General features: G+C 42.3%; 1 protein-coding gene across 1 annotated transcript in view; it reads left to right on the top strand.

Annotated features, from left to right (window-relative positions):
• The window catches only part of ano3 (anoctamin 3), a 599,584-nt gene that overhangs the window by 498,307 nt on the left and 78,516 nt on the right, over positions 1 to 22,761 (top strand). The window contains exons 16-22 of the mRNA XM_041198368.1: positions 3,745 to 3,827; positions 6,378 to 6,518; positions 14,432 to 14,596; positions 15,301 to 15,337; positions 15,686 to 15,797; positions 18,613 to 18,670; positions 20,297 to 20,394. Coding sequence (XP_041054302.1) covers positions 3,745 to 3,827; positions 6,378 to 6,518; positions 14,432 to 14,596; positions 15,301 to 15,337; positions 15,686 to 15,797; positions 18,613 to 18,670; positions 20,297 to 20,394 — 694 coding nt within the window. The remainder of the gene's footprint in view (positions 1 to 3,744; positions 3,828 to 6,377; positions 6,519 to 14,431; positions 14,597 to 15,300; positions 15,338 to 15,685; positions 15,798 to 18,612; positions 18,671 to 20,296; positions 20,395 to 22,761) is intronic.

The following is a 22,761-nucleotide window of genomic DNA, read 5'->3' as shown; positions in this document are numbered from 1 at the left end:
AAGCTAGTTTTCCCTGGTTCTAGTCTCTTCCACAAGGGGAAATTACCTTTCTGGGTCCACCCTGTCTGGTGGAAACTGTTGGAATTTAAATTCAATTAGTAAATCTGGAATTAAAATCTAGTCTCAGTAATGGTGACCATGAAAACCATCATTGATTGTCACAACAACCCATCTAATTCACTAGTGTCCTTTAGGGAAGGAAATCTGCCACTCTTACTTGGTCTGGGCCTACAAGTGACTCCAGACCCACAGCAACGTGGTTGACTCTTAACTGCCCTCTGAAATGGCCTAGCAAGTCACTCAGTTCAAGGGCAATGATGGTTGGGCAGCAAATGCTGGCCTTGCCAGTGATGCCCATATCCCCCACAAAAGAATACATTTAAAAATTAATTTACATTTAAATTTAAATTCCTCAGCTGCTGTGGCGAGATTATGAACTCATGTCGTTGGAGCATTAGTCCATACCTAGTCTGGATAGATAGTCCAGTAACATAACCACTATGTACCACTTATGTTGTAGTTTTAAATTGTCAGTACAGGCAATAGGACCTAGCTCTAAGGATACAGGCTTTTGTATCCAATGTAGCACTGTCACATGAATCTGTCAGATTGTTGTCACGGCGTTCTAAGCGTGTGAATGATTTTGCAAAGGGCGCATATTTGAAAGTCTTTAGAAGTAGCATTATTGGGAAAATCAGGTCATGCTTGCACTGACTCATTACAGAGAGAATGCCATCACTCCGGCAACAGCTTTGAGTGTTCAAAGCTATTAGCATAATTATGCCACATGCCAACTTCCAAAACAGCATAACAATCTGCCCTTTTGTTAGTTTTACTCTTTTGGTTTCACCCTGCATTTAAAGCTCATTTATACTGTCCTTTTCCACCGAGGATGTGAGGAGTTCTCTGTAAATGTATGTTGTTTTAATAATGTGCTGCTAGTTTTTTAAAGAAAATGCAGGTGGCTAGCAAAGCACCTTACACATTTGGAAAGTTCCAGAAGTAGCTGAGAGGTGCTTTGCAAACAGTCATCTGATATCGCTGTTGAGTATTCTTTGGGGAAGGCTTTGTGCTCAGACAGAGGAAGCTCTGTCTTGTTACTCACTGTGTGACCTGAATATGGGCTTTATGTCCTCTGGGTCAGATGCAAGTTCTGCTTCTTATGATGTGACTACAGTTGTGAAAAAAGGATAGATCAGGTGCCGCCTTTACCTTTTCTCTGATAATGAACAAGATATTCAAGTGATATCAAATATTCATTATTAAAAACAATTCCCAATGACTGATGAACACTGAAATTCTGCGCATTGAAAAAAACATCTTTTTTCTTCGTACTATATGTGTAAAAGGAAAGTTTGCATATAGCAGCGTACATATATCTGCCTCATTCATCTCTGTATACATATTCTATTTTATTGAACTCTCCAGTGGGCTTCAGGCATGGCCAAATAAGGCATTGGGGTAAATAAAAACATATACTGGAAATACTCAGCAGGGGGAGGCGGGGGGAGGTTTCATGTAGGCTTTTGAAAATTTAAATAAAGGTTTTGTGAAAATTATGGACATGTTCCAACTCATATGACAATGTCACATGAGGGACATGTTAGGGAAATTTTATTTTTCTGTTTTTGTCTTTTTGACATTTACAGCCGATCTCCCTGAGGCAGCACTTAGCCTCAGGGAGATGTGCACTCTTCTGTGCGCATGCGTGAAAGAGCGCACTCTCGATTGTGGGATTCCCCCCTGGCCGCACAGGGAGCGCATCGTGCTTCTGTGCGGACGTCACGCTGGGCGGACTTTAATTGGCCCGCCCACGTAAAATGACGGTGTGCCCCCAATTGGGGGCGCTGATCGGAAGCGTGCCCGTATGCACCCGCCCATCAACATCCCCCCTCCCCCTTCCCCAATGGGGGAGGGGGGAAATTCAGCCCTATGGTGGGAGAAACTAAAGTAACATTTTAGGTCAGTGATAATTCATCAGAACATTGACAGCCGATTTTCAGCTGCCAGGCACCTATTTTGTATCTGAAATAAGAATTTCAGTTGGAAATTGTAGGAAGGTGAAATCTTGAACACACCGTTGGTACCCATCTGATGTACTTTTCGTCTGTTGTGAGGTCATTTGGCTTTACTGGAGGTCTAAATTTGGTCATCCATAGGTGCCTCAGAAAGGTGAATGTCATTGGTAGGTATGGCCTAAGGAATATCATTTCTTATCCGCTTGTGTCTGTAGCAAGAACTGTTAGTTTGTCAGGCACCTCTTCTTCCTGTTAACTGAGGTTTTGGCTATCAGATACTTCAGTGCTAATTGCCTGTTGTATCTGCTGTTATGATTTGCTATGTTCTTTTAAGAGCATACACTCATCTTTCAGTGCCAGCTATAACAGGTTGAAACTTATATAGGTTTGTGAGATTATTACATGATCTTTTCTGATTTTTCTCAAAACCAACTTTAATTTGTTGTGTTAATAATGTAAGATTTATTTAAGCTGTCAGCCTGGATATGAGTATCATTCCTTGATTTGGAAAATTGACACAAATGGATCCTTGCACTCTGCCCCAGAAATAGGAGGTTTTTATTTGGAAATGTCCCAATGTGATTGTGGATGTGAATCTATTCCCAATTTTCCCTCCTTTTCTGTGTTTTGTGCCATTTTCAGGGCTGTTGGGGTGGAATTTGACAACATGGTTAACTTTATACATCAGTGGATGGAGGTGCTTTTGTTCAGATGAGTCGTTAAATCAATGCCTCGTGTACCCTCTTAGGTGGATGTAAAAGATCCCAAAGCATTATTCAGAGGAGAGCAAGATAGATCTCTTGGTGTCCTGACCAACATTTAACCCTCAACCAACACCTTAAACTGATGACCTAGTCATTTTTCTCATTATTGTTTGTGGGAGCTTGCTGTGCACAATTGGATGCCACATTCCCTACAGTGACACCACTGTAAAGCTTTTTGGAACATCCTGAGTTTGTGAAAGGCTCCATGTAAATATTTTTTTTAATTCTTTCATGAGATTTGGGCGTTGCTAGATAGGCTAGCATTTGCTGTGTCCATCCCTAGTTGCCCTTGAACTGAATAGCTTGCCAGGGCATTTCAGAGGACAGTTAACAGTCAGCCACATTGCTGTGGATCTAGAATCACATGTAGACCAGATCGAGTGAGGATGGCAGATTTCCTTCCCTAAAGGACATTAGTGAACCAGATTTTTTTTTATTTCTTTCATGGGATGTGGGTGTTGCTGGCAAGGCCAGTATTTGCTTCCCATCCCTAGGCGCTCTTGAACCGAGCTTGCTAGGTCATTTCAGATGGCAGTTATGAGTCAACCATACTGTTATGGATCCATGTGTAGGCCAGACCTGGTAAGGATGTCAAATTTCCTTCCCTAAAGGACATTAGTGAACCAGATGGGCTTTTGCGACAGTTGATAGTTTCATGGTAACTATCACTGAGACTAACTTTATATTCCAGATTTATTAACTGAATTCAAATTCCACCAGTTGCTGTGGTGGGAGTCGATGATATTTGTCATGGTCATGGTCACTAGCTTTTCAAATTCAGATTTTTTTTCCTATTAATTGAAATTTGATGCCAACAGCTACCATGATGTCATTTGAACCCGTATCCCCCAAGTGTTAGCCTGGGCCTCTGGATTACTGGTCCAGTAACATTACCACCACATCACCACCTCCCTGAAATGCAAGTCCTTCTGATGTGCAGTTTTGTTTTTATATTATTACAGCTACAGTATTTTTGGAATTCTGGAAAAGGCGTCGAGCAGTTCTCACTTATGACTGGGACCTAATTGACTGGGAAGAAGAAGAGGTTAGTTTGAAAGAATTTTATGGAAATACATCTATCTTCTGAAACATCAACCATAAGTCACGTATGAGTAACTTGCAGACCACAAAGAAAACATAGAAATAAGAAAACCAGACAACAAAACCATCTCTTGATAGCTCCTTTATTTACAGATTGTAGCATTGCATATCTCTGCCTCCTATCTACACAGCAACCCAGTGTTCCAGCAGCCCCTCTTTATATGTGCTTAAGGTACTTAGTCAATCAAGCAATACCCTCCACCTGGTTATCCTTAATCTTAATAATACAATTAACAAAACATTATGTTTATCAGGCTGTTCTGTTTATCAGGTCGTTCAGCATGGTCGTGCTGCTGTCTACCCTATTTCTTCTGCATTATTCTATTTTATCTCCTGAGGCAAAGTACTGTATAAATACTCCAAAATTCATAAAAATAAGAAAAGCCACGGAATCCCCACACACATCTATGGGACTATCTATCCCTTGCCTTCTGCCCTTTACAAATGCCAATCACATTTCTTCACCCAGCACAGCAGTATAGAAAACATCAAGTTCAATAGTGTATTTAATCATTCGAGGAGTATATTTTCTCCTGTGTTAATTAAAAGTATATACTTCACTCAACTATCTTAAAACCAGTGAGTATCGTAACATGCCTTTCCTTTGACTATACATACAGAGAAAAATACACCTTTCCGAATGCAATCTATCATTGTAATCTTCAATTCCATTTATTTCTGTGTCTGCAGTTTACAATACCTGTACAAAATATTATGGGCACCTAAACATCCAGTATTATATTCCACATCAAAAATGCACCACCTGCCATCTTGATATAGGCTTCAGTATAAGCATTGAGGGCACAGGCCTCAAACAGGTGTTTATCCTTTTGTACACACTAAGAAAGGACTGCATGCCTATTTAAATTGTGCTGCACTGAGCACAGGTGGTGTAGACCAGGTGCTTTCAGGATAACATATGACCCAACCAGTGTTCTTTGAAGGGATCCTTGGCTACATCACTAAGAAGGTACTTTATTTTACTTACTTACATAGCCGAATGCAGAGCTAGGAAGAGCAGCAATGCTTGGCCTGGTTCGGCAGGAATACCAAACACCATTCGGCCCCATTTCCAATCACACTCCTTCCTCACTCCCGATTTACCACCGCCCCCACACACCGCGCCCCCCCCCCCCCCCCCCCCCCCCCCCCCCCCCCCCCCCCACCCCCAAACACCTAGAGACACCTACATTGGTCTCTGCTTGGTGGCAGCCAGACCAACTCCATCCTTGTGGAACAAGCAAAACTGTCTCTGGATACCCAATCCACAGCTCGCTGGCAAGATGCTGCTGAGGGCCAAGGCCCAATTGCAAGCAAAGGACAGGCCCAATAATTTTAAGCCCAATGATTTCACATCTTAAATGTTTAATTTATAAATGGCAGTATATTTTATCCATGTTCTTCCTGAAAGCTCTTATTTGTTCACACTATGTCAGTATTGCCCCACCATAAGCTTTGCTCGGTTATTCTCACCATTCTGCAGAGAGAACCTGTTGTTTCTGTCACATCCCCATAAGCAGCTTGATAAGTGGGTAGTAACATATAATTATTATTAAATAATACGTGGTATTACCATCATCCAATCTCCCACCATAAATATCCTGGGAGTCACCATTGACTAGGAAGTTAACTGGATGAGCCACATAAGTGGTATGGCTACAGGAAAAGGTCGGAGGCCAGGAATTCCGGAGCAAGACTTCCCTGAAGCCTGTCCACCATCTACAAGCTGCCAATTAGGACTGTGATGGAATCTCTTGCCTGGCTGAGTGCAGCTCTGATAAGACTCAAAAAGCTTAATACCATTTAGGACAAAGCAGCCCGCTTAATTGGCACCTCATCTACCCACATGAACATTCAGTCCCTCCAACACTGATGCATAGTGGCAGCAGTGTGTGCCATCTACAAGATGCACTGCAGCAAATTGCCAAGGCTTCTTCGGCAGCACTTTCCAACTCTGCGACCTCAACCACTTAGACAGACAAGGGGAGCAGATGCATGGGGACACCAGCAGGTTACCTTCCAAGTCACACATCGTCCTGACTTGAAAATATATCGCCGTTCCTTCACTGTTGCTGAGTCAAAATCCCGGGACTCCCTTCTTAACAGCACTATGGGTTATACTTATACCACATGGACTGCAATGGTTCAAGAAGGTGGCTCAACACCACCTTCTCAAGGGAAATTTGGGGTGGGTAATAACTGCTGGCCTTGCCAGCAATGCCCACATCCCATGAATGAATGGGAAAAAAGCCCATTTAAGCTGTCCAATTGAGGAAGATCCACACATGGTAACAGTACTGTTGTGTTAAGGGTGTGCTTTTAAAATAATAATAAATATGCCTTTGTGAAAAATTTTACAGCGCAATATCACCCTTTTTCAATCAGGTTTCCAATTTTACAGATGGACTTAGCGATTGGTAAAACAAACTGCATTCACAATGCATAGCTCTGTTGAAAATCCCCCCAAAATGATAGTGTTGTATCTTTTTATCAGGAAGAGCTGCGTCCACAGTTCGAAGCAAAATATTCCAAAAAGGAACGTGTTAATCCCATCACAGGAAAGCCCGAACCTTTCCAGCCATTCCTTGATAAACTCAGCAGGCTCCTTGTGTCTGTCTCAGGAATATTCTTCATGGTAAGTCCCGGAGAGGAGACATGCAATTTTTTCGTTCTGTTTTCTTCACCCCAGATAATAATAATAGGATACTTATTGTTACTATTATGACAAAAAAAATAATTGAGCCATTTGCGAGCATTCTGACGCATTGTGCTTTTATTTTGCGGCCCACCTTGTGAAAGCAAATGTCATATTTCTTGATTTTTTTTTCAAGCAAATGAGAATTTAAAAACCCTGAAATCAGAGTTTTAAAAGTCCATAAAGATTTAGGTTTCTCAATTTAAGATTTACATATTGCTCCTTTGATGGTAAAAGCAACATTTTGAAAGGTTGTGCATGGTATAATCCTGCTCCTTGCATAAGCATCACAGCTTTTTCATTACGTAGTATTAGTAGTGATGTCAATATTATTAAAGAGAACAGTTAGCTCATTAAATGGAATATACTTTTCATGTTGCACTTCCATTCTCAGCTGTGAGCTCTGTTATGAGGTTGAATTCCAGGCCAGGATTCCCTTAAATGGGCCACCATGTAGTAGGGATCCAAGGTTTGTAGCAATTAACAGTTCTGTTCTCTGTCTAAAGGGGCTTCCAGGTCTGTCACCTTGCCCATAGCATTGCCTGGGGAAATAGGCTTCTTCAAATCTACAGAAAGCAGGATGTTTAATTCCCTCTGAAGAAGAGTCATAGGGACTTGAACCGTTAACTCTGTTTCTCTCTCCACAAATGCTGCCAGACCGGCTGAGTTTTTCCAGCATTTTCTGTTTTTATTTATGTTTAATTCCCTTCTGGTCTGAAACCTGTCCATTTTTGTGATGTTTGACTTGTGTCTTTATTCACTATTTTCTCCCCTTAGCCTCATTTATGCTTTTTGACAAAGATGTTGATAACTATGGAGCCCCTGTCAAATGTCTTAATGGTGTCCACACTGGAGCAGTGGATATCAGACATGCCATTGGATATCAGGCAAATCAGACCCTTTGTTCTCTTGGTGGGCCATTAGTATGGCACTTTGATTAAGGAAATTCTCTGGCAACAAGGAAGGCAGGTGATTGACACCAGTGGGCGGCAGGTTGACCAGAATGAGCTTTAATATGTCTGAGATGGCTGTGGGCCTTCTGTCAGAACTATGGAGATAGAGCTGCCTTTAGGAAGGCACAATCTATATACTAGAAACCATCTTGTATGGGTTGGTATTGAAGTGGAATCGCTTTTCTTGTGGGGTGGAAGGTTTACCAGATAGCTACAAAGCCAGGAATCTGCTTTCCCTCAGGTTTTTTCGCTTGCCCTAAGAATATTCTTTCATGAGCTTTATATGACTCACAGGAGTGGATTCAGCTCAGTTTTCTCTAGGACTATGGCATTCATGCTCTCCTTTTTGTAGACTGACTATAGCTTGCTTCCCTATGATTGGCTGGTTCATTCCATTCTCATTGAGCTGGAATATTTTGATGTCTGCTATATTGGGATTCAGTTGGACTGTTTGATAAGTTACGTTCAGAGACACATTACAATACCATCTGCTGTTACATAAACTAACTAATTGGGATTCTGTTCTTTGCTCGAGTGGGTGGTTGTTGCCTTGTTTCTGGATCCAAGTCTGCTCCTCCAAGACCTGTTCTGGCATCCCTGGGCATGAAATGGTGGCTTTCTCCAGCTGCTACATAAATAAGCATCCCTTCTTTTCTCTGCAACACCCTTAAAAATTTTTGCTTTTCATCTGGGGGCAGGGTGGGGGGGTATAAATCTCCTGCTGTTTATCAAGCAACCAGATGGTCTCCCAGATGCTCTTCCTTTCAAATATCTGCCTTCTGCCAGTTTTCACTGATGCTTCTCACAGGGGTATGTGTCCATTTAGGGTTAGGGAGGATTTGAAGCATGAAATCACTGATTGCAGAATGACAGAGTAGTTAAAAAAAACACCGAAGACCTATGTTAAACAAGGTCACAGCGATTACTCAGTGCATTAAACAAGAGTCCTTGGGCTTGGAACATCCCTTTTGATTAGTGCTTCCTCATTACGGATCAAACTTGTGTTGTATGACCTGAAGTGCAATTAAGGGAGAAGGAAGGGGATGGGTTTGGTTACCCTGCCTTCATCTAGGCAAGTGCTGGCCCATTCTTCGAGATTTGAGCTGTGGAATGACATGACTGGGAGTAATGTGCTCTTTCCTTTTCAGCTTTTGCTGGTTAGCACCTCACAAGTATGTGATCTCTGCCACCTAGAAGGACAAGGGCAGCAGACACATGGGCACGCTTCCACCTGGAAGTTCTCCTGCAAGTTATGCGCCATGCTGACCTGGATCTATACAGCCTTCCCTTCATCATTGCTGGGTCAAAATCCTGGAACTCCCTCCCCTACAGCACTGTGAGTGTACCTACATCACACAGACTGCAACAGTTCAAGACAGTGGCTCACCACCACCTTCTTGAAGGTTTTTGAGGATGGGAAACAAATACTGGCCTTGCCAATGATGCCCACACCCCATGACTGAATAAATTGAAAAAAATGATCTACTTTACAATGCTGCACCCAGTCCAGTGGGACTGAGTAGTTGATTAGTTTCCATTATGTTTTGTGTATTTTGTATATACCTCTGTACACCTAACAGCACGGTGGGTGCACCTAGTCCACGTGGACTACAGTGGTTCAAGCAGGCGGACCAACACCACCTTCTCTAGGGCAATGAGAGACGGGCAATAAGTGCTGGCCTCACCAGCAACATCCATATCCTGTGAAAATAAAAATAATTCAGGTTCCTTCGTGCCTTCCTCTTTCTTTGTCCCCTCCTTTTCCTCTCTATGTTACTTAAGCTGCAGATGCGTAGAGTTGCCTTAGTCTTCGGGAATTGGCACCATTGGTCATCATAGTTGCGCTTGGTTAACTGCCTTGGTTATGGGGGAAAGAAGTGCCTGTGTCTACCTTGATTTTTTTTTTTGTCCAATAATATCGTTGGTATTAGATGGGTGCGTTCTGCATGTGACTCTACCTTTACCCGAGGGCTTGTTGCTGCCAGGTTTCAGGAAAGGGGAAGGCCAATTATGGAACCTCAGTGGAAGTGCCTTTGCCCTGTGCTCTGTGGGATGTCCTTAAAAAGGAATGGTGCAAATATCATCCTGTTCTCACTTAAGAAAGGTATACTTGCCACAGAGGGAGAGCAGCGAAGGTTCACCAGACTGATTCCTGGGACGGCAGGATTGCTGTATAAGGAAAGGTTGGGTCGACTAGACCTGTATTCATGGAAGTTTAGAAGAATGAGAGGGGATCTCATTGAAACATATAAAATTCTGACTGGGCTGGACAGACTGGACGCAGGCATGATGTTTCCTCTGGCTGGAGAGTCTAGAACAAGGGGCCACAGTTTCAGGATACAGGGTAGGCCATTAGGACTGAGATGAGGAGAAGCATCTTCACTCAGAGGGTGGTGCACCTGTGGAATTCTCTACCACAGAAGGCTGTGGAGGCCAAGTCACTGAATATATTTAAGAAGGAAATAGATAGATTTCTGGACTCTAAAGGTGTCAAGGGGTATGGAGAGAGAGTGAGAGTATGGAGAAAATTTTCTGTACATCAGGTGGGCTGTCAGGAATGGGCACTGGCGGGCATGGAGCCAATCGCCACCCACAATCGGCTGCGCTCTGCCATTTTACGTTGGCAGGCTAATTAAGACCTGCCCATGAAGACGTACGGCCGGTAGCGTTCACTGCTACCTGCGTGGGTGGGGGGAGGAGGGAGAATCAGGGCCTGCACTCTTTCGTGCACGCACGCAAAAGAGTGCAGAAACCTCCCTGAAGCAAGGAGCTGCCTCAGGGGGAATAAGTAGGTAATAAAAGTTCAGAAATAATAAAGTTAAAAATTATTCAGACCTGTCCCCTCATGTGGCATTGTCACATGAGCTGGGACATGTTTATGCATTGTTTATTTATTTATTTAATAAAACCTTCAGGAAACCCTCATCCCGCCCGTGGATGAGGTTTCCTGAAAAACATGAAGGCCATTGGGCCCTTTGCCTGCCTGTCAACCTTAAGGTTGGAGATGTGCAGAGTTGCTAAGTACTTTAATTGGGTTTTTAATGGTCTTAATAGGCCATTAACGACGTCACCGTGCGTAATTTTACAGGTCGGCGTGCCGGGCCCACCCTTGCAGGCCGATGTCAAAATTGTGGCCTATGTCATTGTGTTAGAGGATCAGCCATGATCATATTGAATGGCAGAGCAAGCTCGAAGGGCCAATTGACCTATTTTCTTGAAAGTTGATCTTTGCCTCAATAAAAGACTCAGGATTCCTTAGAAGCTCCTTGGTAAAGGTCTGCAATGATCAGTATGCGATACCTTTAGAGGTTAATTCAGCTCTGATCTGATGCTACTTTTATCATTTCAATCTGTTTGGTCTTAAAGCCATTAGCATGAACAGCAATGATCTTGTTGTGATTGATTGTGGTAGATGAAGATTAAAATTCAGTCAGCTTTGTCTGGCATTAAATCCACTTTAGCACCCAGGCCGAGGAGGGAGCTGTTGGTATTCTGGATGGATGTCTGCTTTTGTCAAGGTCTCTGTGGATACAGAAGATGTCCTACATTGTTAGGCCTTACAGCTTTCTGGTTATTTCTTGATCTCCTGTACCAATAAACAATTTGTGTATTTGTGGGTACCTGTGTGGATCGAATCTTGCCTTAGGTTAATCAATAATCAGTAATACACATTGTCCTCATTGTGCCCATTTTACAGGTGGCACATTCAGACCAATGTGTGCCTTAAGGATTTCTGAAAGAAGACTATTGGGACTAATTGTCCCTGGCTACACCCTAGCACAGGTGTTAACCTGGTTACATAGACCCCTCATTTATATAACACCTTTGTTGGTTCCTTCTCTGTAAAGTTGAATTAAAATAATAAGTAGGCCTGTTTATAACAATTTTTTTTGAAAAATTTGTTCTTTTTGTGCTAAATGGGACAGAAGTGTTCCTCTCCTTAACTCCACCGTACCCACCATCAGGACCTCCGCACTGCAGCTCCTACTCCCCACCCCATGTACCCTCCACCCCTGCCTTAGGGCTGGTATTATCAAGGATAATGGCCTGAATATGATCCAGTCAAAACGGGTGAGCTGCCAGTGGTGACACAATCCAGCTTGCCTGGATTATTTAGAGGAATACTCTCCACTTGCCTGGATGAGTGCCGCTCCAACAACACTTAAGAAGCTTGACACCGTCCAGGACAAAGCAGCCCTCTTGAATGGCACCCCTTCCGCAAGCATTCACTCCCTCCACCACCAACGCAGAGTAGCAACAGTGTGTGTACCACCTACAAGATGCACAGCAGGAATTCACCAAGGCTCCTTAGGCAGCACCTTCCAAACCCACAACCACTACCATCTAGAAGGACAAAGACAGCAGATACATGGGAGCATTACCACTTAGAAGAACCCCCCCCACCCACCCCAAGCCACCCACCATCCTGACTTGGAAATATATGGCCGTTCCTTCACTGTCGCTGTGTGAAAATCCTGGAATTCCCTCCCTAATAGCACTGTGGGTGTACCTACATCGCATGGACTGCAGCAGTTCAAGAAAGCAGCTCACAACCACCTTCATGGGCAATTAGGGATGGGCAAGAAATGCTGGCCTAGCCAGCGATGTCCACATCTCGTAAATGAATTTTTTTTTAAAGTCTTTGGCTCAAGTTTGAGCTGATCTTGGGCCTCCTGGTGCAGGTACATTTCGAAGCCACATTGCTGTCTACATACCCGATACTGGGCACCAATGGTTTTCAACCACATTGAGTATGAATGAGCATCTTTAAAAACCATGACTGTAGCTTAGAATTTAGCTGGAATCTGCGTTAATTCATTTCTGTCAGTTATTACAACAGCAGTGTTAAAATGCAAGTGGTGTCAGCAGTTGCATTCACAATTAAAGATCATGCATTTCTTCCAAATATGGAGCCCTTCACCCCAGTGTTCACAGCTGTGCTCGACATTTTGCAGCACTGGCTGGCTCCTTGTCTTTTCAAATCCAACCTGTTCACATTGTCGGCTGCAGGCCAGAACATCAGCACCAAAGCAAGGACAGGACGAATGAAAGCAAAATACTGAGGATGCCAAAAATCTAAAGGATAATCAGCGAGCGCTGCAAACGCTCAGCAGGTCAGGACATATCTGTGGAGGGAGAAACAGAGTTGACATTTCAGGTCAAAGGCTTTTTATCGGGAATGAGATGGAGCAGCTTTCAGTGAGTAGTAGGTGTCAGACTGATAATAATGGGGAAGCTGAATTGCTGGTTTGTGTAGAAAAGCTGAGCACTCAGTCAATCTTAATTAGTCTGCCTGTATGATCTTTGTATTAAGTCTACCTGGACCTTAACCGGTCAGAGTCAAGTGATTCTGACTCTATAGAGATACTACAGAAAGTAATTATCATGCATTGTATTGATTTTTATTAAAAACAATCTTGCTGAAATGCATTTAAAAGGAAAATAACTTGCAGTAAATCATTTTACTGTCACTTTTAAACATACTGTCACTTTTGGGCAGGCAAATTGAAAGTGAGAACAAAATGATTTCCAAGCACACAAATTGATGAACACTGAAGTTGCTTCACAAAGAATATCCTGCAAAAATCTAATGGAAGTTGACATCTATCTACTGTATTATTTCCCTGTAGTCAATCATGGATTATGGTTCACTAAATTTAGAGTGTTTTTGCCACAATTGTTCATGTTTCATCCTGAATGTCATAATGCAGTAGTGACACAGAGTGCCATAAAAGGCAAGTCAAGTGGTGATGATAGTGTAGTGCTCTTGTCGCTGGACTAGTAATTCAGAGGTCCAGGATCTGGAATAATGAAATAAGAATCTGGAACTAAAAGCCTAATGATGACCATAGAATATCCATCTGGCTCACTAATGTCCTTTAGGGAAGGAAATCTGCCATCCTTACCTGGTCTGACCTACATACGACTCCAGACCCACAGCAATGTGGTTGACTCTTTTAAAGAAAAAATGCTGTCTGAAATGGCCTAGCTACCATTGTCACCACCACCACCTTCTTTAGGGCAACTAGGGCAGTAATTGCTGGCCCAGCCAGTGTGCCCACATCCTTTGAATGAGTAAAAAAAAAGGCCAACCCTATGATCTTTACGTGATATAAAAGTGAAATTATGGTCACACAGTGTGGAATGATTTCAAGGCTGTAATTTTATCTTTGAATTACTGTAAAGGAAAAGACCTGCATTTATATAGCAACTCTCATGAGCACTGGACATTTCAAAGTGCTTTACACCCAATGAAGTACTTTTGAAGAGTGTAGCCACTGTTGTAACAGAGTCCTTCACCCCAGTGTTCACAGCTGCGCTTAACATTTTACAGCACTGGCTAGCTCCTTGTCTTTTCAAATCCAACCTGTTCACATTGTCGGCTGCAGGCCAGAACATCAGCGCACAGAAAACTCCCACAAACATCAGTGTGATAATGATTAGATAACCTGTCTTTTTTGTAACATTGATTAAGGGATAAGTATTGGCCAGGACACCGGGGATAACTGACCTGCTCTTCAAAACAGTGCAATAGTCTCTGTTCAAAATTCCATTCGATATTAATGCTTCTTTAGGGTGCATGCGATTTTTTTTATAATATTCATCAGAGTAGGCAGATGGGGCCTGACTTTAATGTCTCATCTCATCTGAAAGACAGCATCGCCAAAAGTGCAGCACTCCTTCAAGCGCTGCATTAGAGTATCAGCAAAAGCTTTCATGCTAAAGCCCTGGATTTGAACCTAGGACTTTCTAATCTTACTGGCAAGATTGCTACTCACTGAGCCACAGCCTGGCACATGTTGTAAGCATGCATCTGCTCTCTGGTACCATAATTAAAAGTTGACAAATTTCCAGGTATGGCACAGCAGCAACTCTCTTCTTTTGTTCTGATGGATGTAGATATTGCTGGTCCTGGCTGCAGTCTTTGGTGTGGTAGTGTATCGCCTTGTGACAATGGAGACCTTCGCTACTTTCCAGTGGGATTTTGTGAAGAAAAATTGGCAATTTGCCACGGCGGGAACTGGAGTCTGCATCAACTTTATCATCATCATGTCTTTGAATGTGGTAAGTGCAGCCGCCCTGGTCACCACCTCCACAGCCCTCCACCACCACCAGGCCCTGGCGCTCACCAACCTCAATGTTACTCTTGACCTGTCAGAAGGGGCTACATGTGGAAATAATCAGAAATGTTAGATTAGTGTGTCGTAAAGGAAACAGCTCTCCTTTTGAAGCAGACAAAACAGACAAACATTTCTCCTTCCAGATTCAATGGCCGATGATATTCAGGTCCTGACGAATTGGATGACTCTATCAGATCTTGACACAATGTTTGTTTTGATTTTTAAATTAATAATGGACTGATTTTGAGACGAGCACAGCTCTCATTGTGAACATCAACCCAGGCTGAGATATGGTGATTGGTGAAGAAAATATGTACACTGCTGAAGAAAGGAAGGTTTAGGAAGTTCAAACTAGAGCGTGATGTGTGATTTTTAATCAGGTTATTTTCAGCTGAGGCTGATTTTTAATTGAGCTGGAGATTCAGTGGCTCTTCTGTTATGTTAAGTACGTTGATGAATAGAGTAACGCTGAGATGTGTTTAACTTTGGGATAATCCTACTTCATGCCTTCATATTCAGTAATCGACCAATAGAATTTTCACTGCAGCTTTATGAAGAGGGCAATGTACTTTCACAAATAAAATTGTACATTGGTTAAACATTTGGTTCAGTTAAGTATCTGATTTTTCTATTTATTTTTGTTTGAAGGTTTATGAAAAAGTTGCATACCTACTAACAAATTGGGGTAAGTAAATAGAATGGCTGTACTGAAAGCTTTGCATATGATAAAAGTCATCTTCTGAATGATTCAACTTCTAAAAGCATGCCTGAATTTCCTCAAATATAAGATTGGCCGATATTAATGGAATTGGCATTTCAGCTATATTGGACCATAAAACTCATCAGAACATGGGTGGACCTCTTTAAAAATAAAGATCGCAAATGTTACTTCAATAATAAAATCTGAATTTATGCTAGTCACGTATTGATAAGAGCTTTTATCCATTACTAATGCAAACCACAGACAGTTTTTTTTAAGGATATCCCTTCACTTTTATTTCAACACTCATCTAGATGTTATCTATTGTTGCAGAACATCCTCGCACCGAATCTGAATGGGAGAATAGCTTCGCTTTGAAAATGTTTCTCTTCCAATTTGTAAACCTTAACAGTTCAATCTTCTACATTGCTTTTTTCCTAGGCAGGTGAGTGCCATTAATGAATTTGGATAATATTCCAGTTCACAGTGTGTCCTCGGTTGTTTACAAATTCATACCAAATGAATCACCATCAGTCAACACGTACCTTTGCATTAATAATTATTTCATTCCTGGTGCATAAATTTAAGGCGCAAAGCCCTTGATTTTGATTTACATGCACGCAAAGAGAAGTTCAATGTTGCACCGTAGACTAACAGTGAGTTGTCATTAATAAGACCCCTTTTGATAAATGCTTCCTGACATTTCAATAAATTAATAATGGACTGATTTTGAGACGAGCACCTACCAATAAAGATCTTGGGAATCTTAACAGTTTGAGGACATTGAATCACATTAAGCAACAGCTAGCTACCATGAGGTTGTTGTTTGGGCCTTTGGAAGCCTGTACATTGCCTGTTATACGCTAAAAAGCTGCAGTGTTAATGGTGTATTCATTTTCATTGATTTTTTTTAAGATCCTTCCAATTTCTCATCCTCTTTAATTTCTGAAAGTTTTTGGGGAGCAGAGGAGAAATGGAGGCTCCCCTCACTACATAATAACTTGCACAGTAGTTTGTAAACTGCTGCAATAATTAATATTCTGGTACAGTTGCAATTGATCCAAGTAAGGTCAGTTGGGACGTGGGAGTGTTTGACCAGGTTGCTGCATTAAATAATTTAATGTTGTGCTGAAAAACAGTATTCAGCTGAGTCATCAGGCTGTGTTCAAAGAAGGCTGAAGGAAATAGCTCTATGTTAATTATTGCTGGCCATTTTCAAATCTGTCTTACTGATCAGCCCCAGTAATCTGGACCAAAGGCTGTTGAGCCGCAGGTAAATGAATAAGTAATAGCCTGAATCCTGTGGGAGTCGCATGCTACGGATCTGTAACTTTTAATAAACACTGACTCAGGTCTCTGCTAAAGTGCAATGCCAGATTTGCTAATTTGTGAAATGCGAGAGATGGCTATGATGTGTTATTGAATTGTCCACTTTAGATTCACTCTACATGGCCCATTTATAACCATCAGTTATAACTGGACTAGTATTCCAGAGATCCATGGTAATGCTTTTGGGACTCGGATTCGAATCTCATCATGACAGCTGGTGAAATTTGAATTCAATAAAAAATCTGGAATTAAAGGCTTGATGATGACTATGAAACCATTGTCAGCAAAACAAATCTGGTTCACTAATGTCCTTTAGGAAAAGAAATCTGCTGTCCTTACCTGGTTTGGCCTACATATGATTCCAGACCCACAGCATTGTGGTTGACTCTTAAATGCCCTCTGAATTAGGGAATAAATGCTAACCTAGCCAGTGAGGCCCACATCCCATAAATGAATTTTTAAAAAACACCGATTGACACTTGTAGCTTGTTATCAAAACATCACAGTTCCCCAAGTTTTTTTTAAAAATTCATTCATGGGATGTGGGCGTCGCTGGCTGGGCCAGCATTTATTGCCCACCCCTAATTGCCCTTGTTCAGAGGGAATTTTTAAGAGTCAATCACATTGCTGGTGAAGTCACGTGTAGGCCAGAGTCATGTAGGTTAAGACAGCAGATTTCCTTTCCTAGTGAACCAGGCAGGTTTTGTGACAATCAACAATTAGATTTTAATTCCAGATATTTGTTGAATTTAAATTCCACCATACCCCCAGAGCATTAACCTGGGTCTCTGGATTACTAGTCCAGTGATAATACCACTATGCCACCACCTCCCCCTGCTTACTACTGACACTGTTGCTGATCTAATTGAGCTTCTATGTTGCCTATTTGATTGCTTACTTCCCCATGCCCCCCTGTTCTCCCCCACCCCCAGAAATCTTTGTGTTAGGCAGGGGTGTAAAGGGACGTGGAGCTAAAACAGATGAGTGGAGTTGAGGTGCAGATCAGCCATATTCTCGTTGAATGGGGGAGCACATTTGAGGGATTAGTTGGTTCACTTACATTCCTATCTTTCCATGCACCAGAATATGTATTTAGAGCATTTTTCTAGTTTTACCACCACATCATCATTATTAAATCTCAGGACCCCCATATTGCAAACTGGATGTTCCATCTCCACTGCAGGATTCAAATGGGAATCAAGAATAAAATGCCCATATTACACTGGTTATTGATCTGATGGTGATTCAATGTTGTATTTTTGGTTCCCCCAGCCCCACCCCCACCACCCCAGGAAAAATGGGGAACATAAAGGACTCTAACTTTTTTAAATTGGAACTGCTTGTGATAAGAGGGACAGTGTTCTCTTTTATAGCTGATTGCCTGTTTCTCCTCAGCACTCTGACATGAAGGAACCTGTGACCGTGTGTTTGCAATATATGAGAGCTGTAACGTATACTGCCTTCCCTCGTTATAACGCCTTTACTCACAGACTGATCAACGTTTGGAATTACCTAATGTTTGGCTAGAAACATGAAGGAAAACATGTGGGATATTCAAACCACAGTTGCCTGCTTCAAAGGGGCAATTAGAGTACTAGAGTGAAGAGCTTAAATGGCCAAAATGGCCTTTTCTCACGCTTGCCTCTTATTTTTTTTATTGCTGGAAGCCACACAGCCACAGATCATTCTGGAAGCATTGAAACCCATGCACAGTGAATCCAAATCCATTTGCTTATTCCTTTTTTGTTTCTTCACATCTCCATTTCTCTCTCAATGACTTTATCTCGTTAACTCCAAGTTACTATTACAAACAGTTCAAATGTTTTGCAAGCACCCTTATGTTAATCACATAACTAGTGGACACAATTGATATGATGATTTATTTGCAATCTAAGCACCACTGCTCTAAAATCCGTTTGTGTGTTGATCAGGTTTGCAGGTCGGCCAGGTGCCTATGCCAAGCTGTTTCAGAGATGGAGACTGGAGGAGGTACATATCCATCACCTGCATTGATGCTTGACATAACTGAATTGTGCTAACCGCTTTGAAACTGCTGACAGAGTGCCTGAATAAATTGATGCTGCAGCACACAGCGGTTAATGAGCAGTTAATAGGAATGTTGAAGAAAAGATTGCTCACTTTCACATTGCTTTGGCCCTTCAGCAATATTTCTCAATAATATCTGTGTTATATATACAGATGCAATAGTATCAGTATTCATTTTGATGACAACATTTAGTTTAAAAGATCAGGAAGATTCTGATTTTCTACTCGTCCGTGTTTGAAACAAATGATGTAGCCAAAGTATCATATGCCTGTTACATTAGGGGTTAGGATGATAACTTGCCCCAGCCCCAGACAACAGGACCATGCGGATATCTCACAAGGGGTCAACATCCGATTTATTGGAATGTGGTCTTTCAGCCCTGATGTTGTCTTGTATATCATAATAATAATCATTGCTAAAAAAAAAAGAAATGTTGCTAACTAATTTTGTTTTGTATCTATGAAGACAAATACAAGAATACCAAATTTCAAATACTCACAACAATTTATTCTACAGAAGAAAAGGGTGTGACATATAGTCACACACATGGACCCATTCTCTGCAAAGATAATTCGTTCAAGCCTTGTGCCCTTTATAAATTACCCTAGAGCTTGGGGAGCCTATAGTTCCCCACTGTTTTCTCCATGGCAACACCTTGGCCAATCAGAATTGACTTACCAACTAATCAGCATCCTTTTCTCCTGCAGTATAAATTTTTGTGATTGTTTCAAATTTGGCATTCTTGTGTTTGTCCTGATGAGTGCAAGACAAAAAGTTTCAGCAACATGTACTACCAAGCAACTATTAATAATGTAATTGTTTTGTAATAGGAAGTTTAGGTAATGAGTCACAAATTCTATGCATGGGTCTGAGAAGCAGAAGTCAGCTAGGAAATTCCTCTCTCTGCCTCTGCTTGTAGTTACTCCTACCAGGAGATCTGCTGCCATGTAATGTCATGCGCGACTATCTTGCACCTTTCTCACACACCCACTATAGCTCCTCTGCAGCTGCTCTGTGATGTTCATCATCCAATTACTCTGAGGTCAACTCCTCTTTTTGTTGCCCTCCACCTAGCCCCCCAGGAGAGATCTCTGCAGCTTTTCTCTGTGGCTCAAATGAAATGGCTGAAATACTGCCATTTTCTTTTCTAGACGTCGCTTTTGTAGAGTTTGTTTTGGACTTGCAATTTCAAGCACCTCTTCATTTGTCTTATGGTCTGTATCTGGAATTTTAAGCATAACGTCTGAGCACCCACATTACAAAGGCCTATATTTTCTTCCATAGATCTTTATATATTGTCCAAGTTTCTAGGGCAAACAGGAAAGTGGATAAAATGCAGCAGCTTATGAGTTTTTTCCCCTTGTTACAAGCTTGATCTTTGCTGTTAATGGATCCTAGGGCGTCAGTTAGGGAGCTGATTGGAGAAAAATATGCTCTTGTAATTCTGTAATTGGTTTGAGTGAAAGCATATAAACTTACCATCCTGTCTGTCTTACATACAACTATTTGTTCTGTATGATATATATATATTTGTTACCTGATAAATCTTTGTCTTTTATTTGATACAGTGTCATCCCAGTGGCTGTTTGATTGACCTGTGTATGCAGATGGGTATCATTATGGTCCTGAAGCAAATGTGGAATAATTTTATGGAGCTTGGCTACCCGTAAGCTTTACCATTTTCATTCTCAATTATCTCGGCTGAAAAGCCAATTAAAAATGAACTCTATGACATTGAACACTTATGTCTCTCCGGTTCACCTGCCAGATGCTATATTTAGAAGGCAATTTCTCTTGCGGATCATAGAACCCCCATTTACGTGAACTGGAAGCAGTCACCAAAGGCATTTTTTACGACACCTTCATGTATGCATTCAGGAAGAATAAAATTAATCTGCATACAAAATTGCAAGTATTTGGTGGCTCTGATTTTTACTGCCCCCGATGCAAACTAGCCAGGGAAGGGCAGTTAAAATATCGGGTATCAATTGTCACCCCTTCCCCCACACCATCCCCCACCACCTCCCCACAATCCCACTTCCTCCCTGAACAAGGGAGCAGGACACCTGCAGAAAAGAAATGGTGTCCCATTTTACATATGCAAATCAGGTCCAATGATGTCATCAGGATCCAGTCAGTCATACCAACTCCTCTTTAGGAAGGACGTGAAGGATTTAGAGTGTGTCCAGAAAAGGTTTATGAAAATGGTTCCAGGAATGAGGGGCTTCAGTTACATGGATAGGTTGGAGAAGCTGGAGCTGTTCTCCTTTTGAGGAGAGAAGGTTGAGAGGAGATTTGACAGAGTTGTTCAAAATCATGAGGATTCTGGACAGAATAGATAGGGAGAAGCCCTTCTCATTGACGGAAGGGTTGAGAATCAGAGGGCACAGATTTAATATGTATGGCCAATGAACCAAAGATAATGTGAGGAAAAACATTTTTACACAGCCAGCGGTTAGGATGTGGAATGCTGTGGAGAGTGTTGTGGAGGCAGATTCAATCATGGCTTTCAAAAAGGAATTGGATTTATCTAAATAGAAAAACAAAAACAATGCAGGGCTATGGGAAAAGGGCAGAGGAGTGGGACTAACTCAGTTACTCTTACAGAGAGCCAGCATGGACATGATGGACTGAAACTCCCCCTTTGTGCTACAACCATTCTATGGTTCTATCATAAAATGGCAAGTTACTTGCAGGGGAAGGAGGAGAGGGAGAAGGGCTGGCAACAGGAGGCCTTATTGACCTAAAGTCTTCTGGGAACATTCCTCTTTGCTCCTGGTTTAGCTGGAGATAATGTATGCATCATTTGTGCTTTACAAAGAAGGCATTCACAGAACTGTGCCAGTTCTTGGAACCAGACCGACAGCCTTAGTGCAGGGCTAAGACAATGCTGCCAATGGCTGTGAAGGTAACCATGGCCCTAAATTTCAGGTGATGCACGTAACACTTCCCAATTTGCCATCCACAGCTGCGTCAGAAAGATAACTTTCACTCTTTACGCCTGGATAGGGGAGTTCATTGTGTCATCCCTGCAAATGAAGGAGCAGGGCAAGTGCGCACATGGCTTTGCCAGGATAGCAAGCTTCCCATGGTGTAGGGTGCCTTCAGATGTATACATATGGCTTTGCGCGCAATACATCTCAATGCTGAGTTGTATCACAACTGGTCACCCCACAGCTTACGGAGAGGGAATGGGTGACCATCAATCAGAAGAAAAGTGTCAGGCAGGGAGTGTCAGGCGGGTAGTCAGGAAATCCCCAGGGTGCATCTCACTCGAGAACCATTTTTCTGTGTTGGAAAATGGTGAGAGTGAAGGTTCTTCTGGGGAGTGCAGCCACGCTCATGGCACTGTGAGTGGCTCAACTGCACATGGCAGGGAGGAAAAAGAGGGGGAGAGCAATAGTGGTAGGAGACTCGATAGTAAGGGGAACAGACAGGTGTTTCTGCGGCTGTAGACGGGACTCCAGGATGGTATATTGCCTCCCTGGTGCCGGGGTCAAGGATGTCACTGAACGGCTGCAGGGCATTCTAAAGGGGAGGGCAAACAGACAGAGATCGTAGTACATATTGATACCAATTACATAGGTAGAAAGAGGGATGAGGTCCTGCAAGCAGAATTTAGGGAGCTAGGAAGCAGATTAAAAAACAGGACCTCAAAGGTAGTAATCTCTGGATTACTTCTGGTGCCACGTGCTAGTGAGTATAGAAATAGGAGGTTAGTCCAGATGAATGCGTGGCTGGAGAGATGGTGCAGGACGGAGGGCTTTAGATTTCTGGGACATTAGGACTGTTTATGTGGGCAGTGGTACCTGTGCAAGGCAGACGGGTTGCACCTGAACTGGAATGGGACCAACATCCTTGCGGGGAGGTTTGCTAGTGGTGTTGGGGAGGGTTTAAACTAACTTGGCAGGGGGGTGGGACCTTAGAGAGGAGGTTCAGCAGGGAGAGACACACAGCCAAAATTAGAAGAGAGAGCAAGAGCCTGGAAGGCATAGACATTATAGGCCAGTTAAGGCACAAGGGAGTTTGGCAA

Source organism: Carcharodon carcharias, chromosome 10 (assembly GCF_017639515.1).
Source record: "Carcharodon carcharias isolate sCarCar2 chromosome 10, sCarCar2.pri, whole genome shotgun sequence".
NCBI classification, from domain to species: domain Eukaryota; kingdom Metazoa; phylum Chordata; class Chondrichthyes; order Lamniformes; family Lamnidae; genus Carcharodon; species Carcharodon carcharias.
The sequence above is the reverse complement of the archived record's forward strand: the minus strand, read 5'-3'. Positions and strand labels throughout refer to the sequence as shown.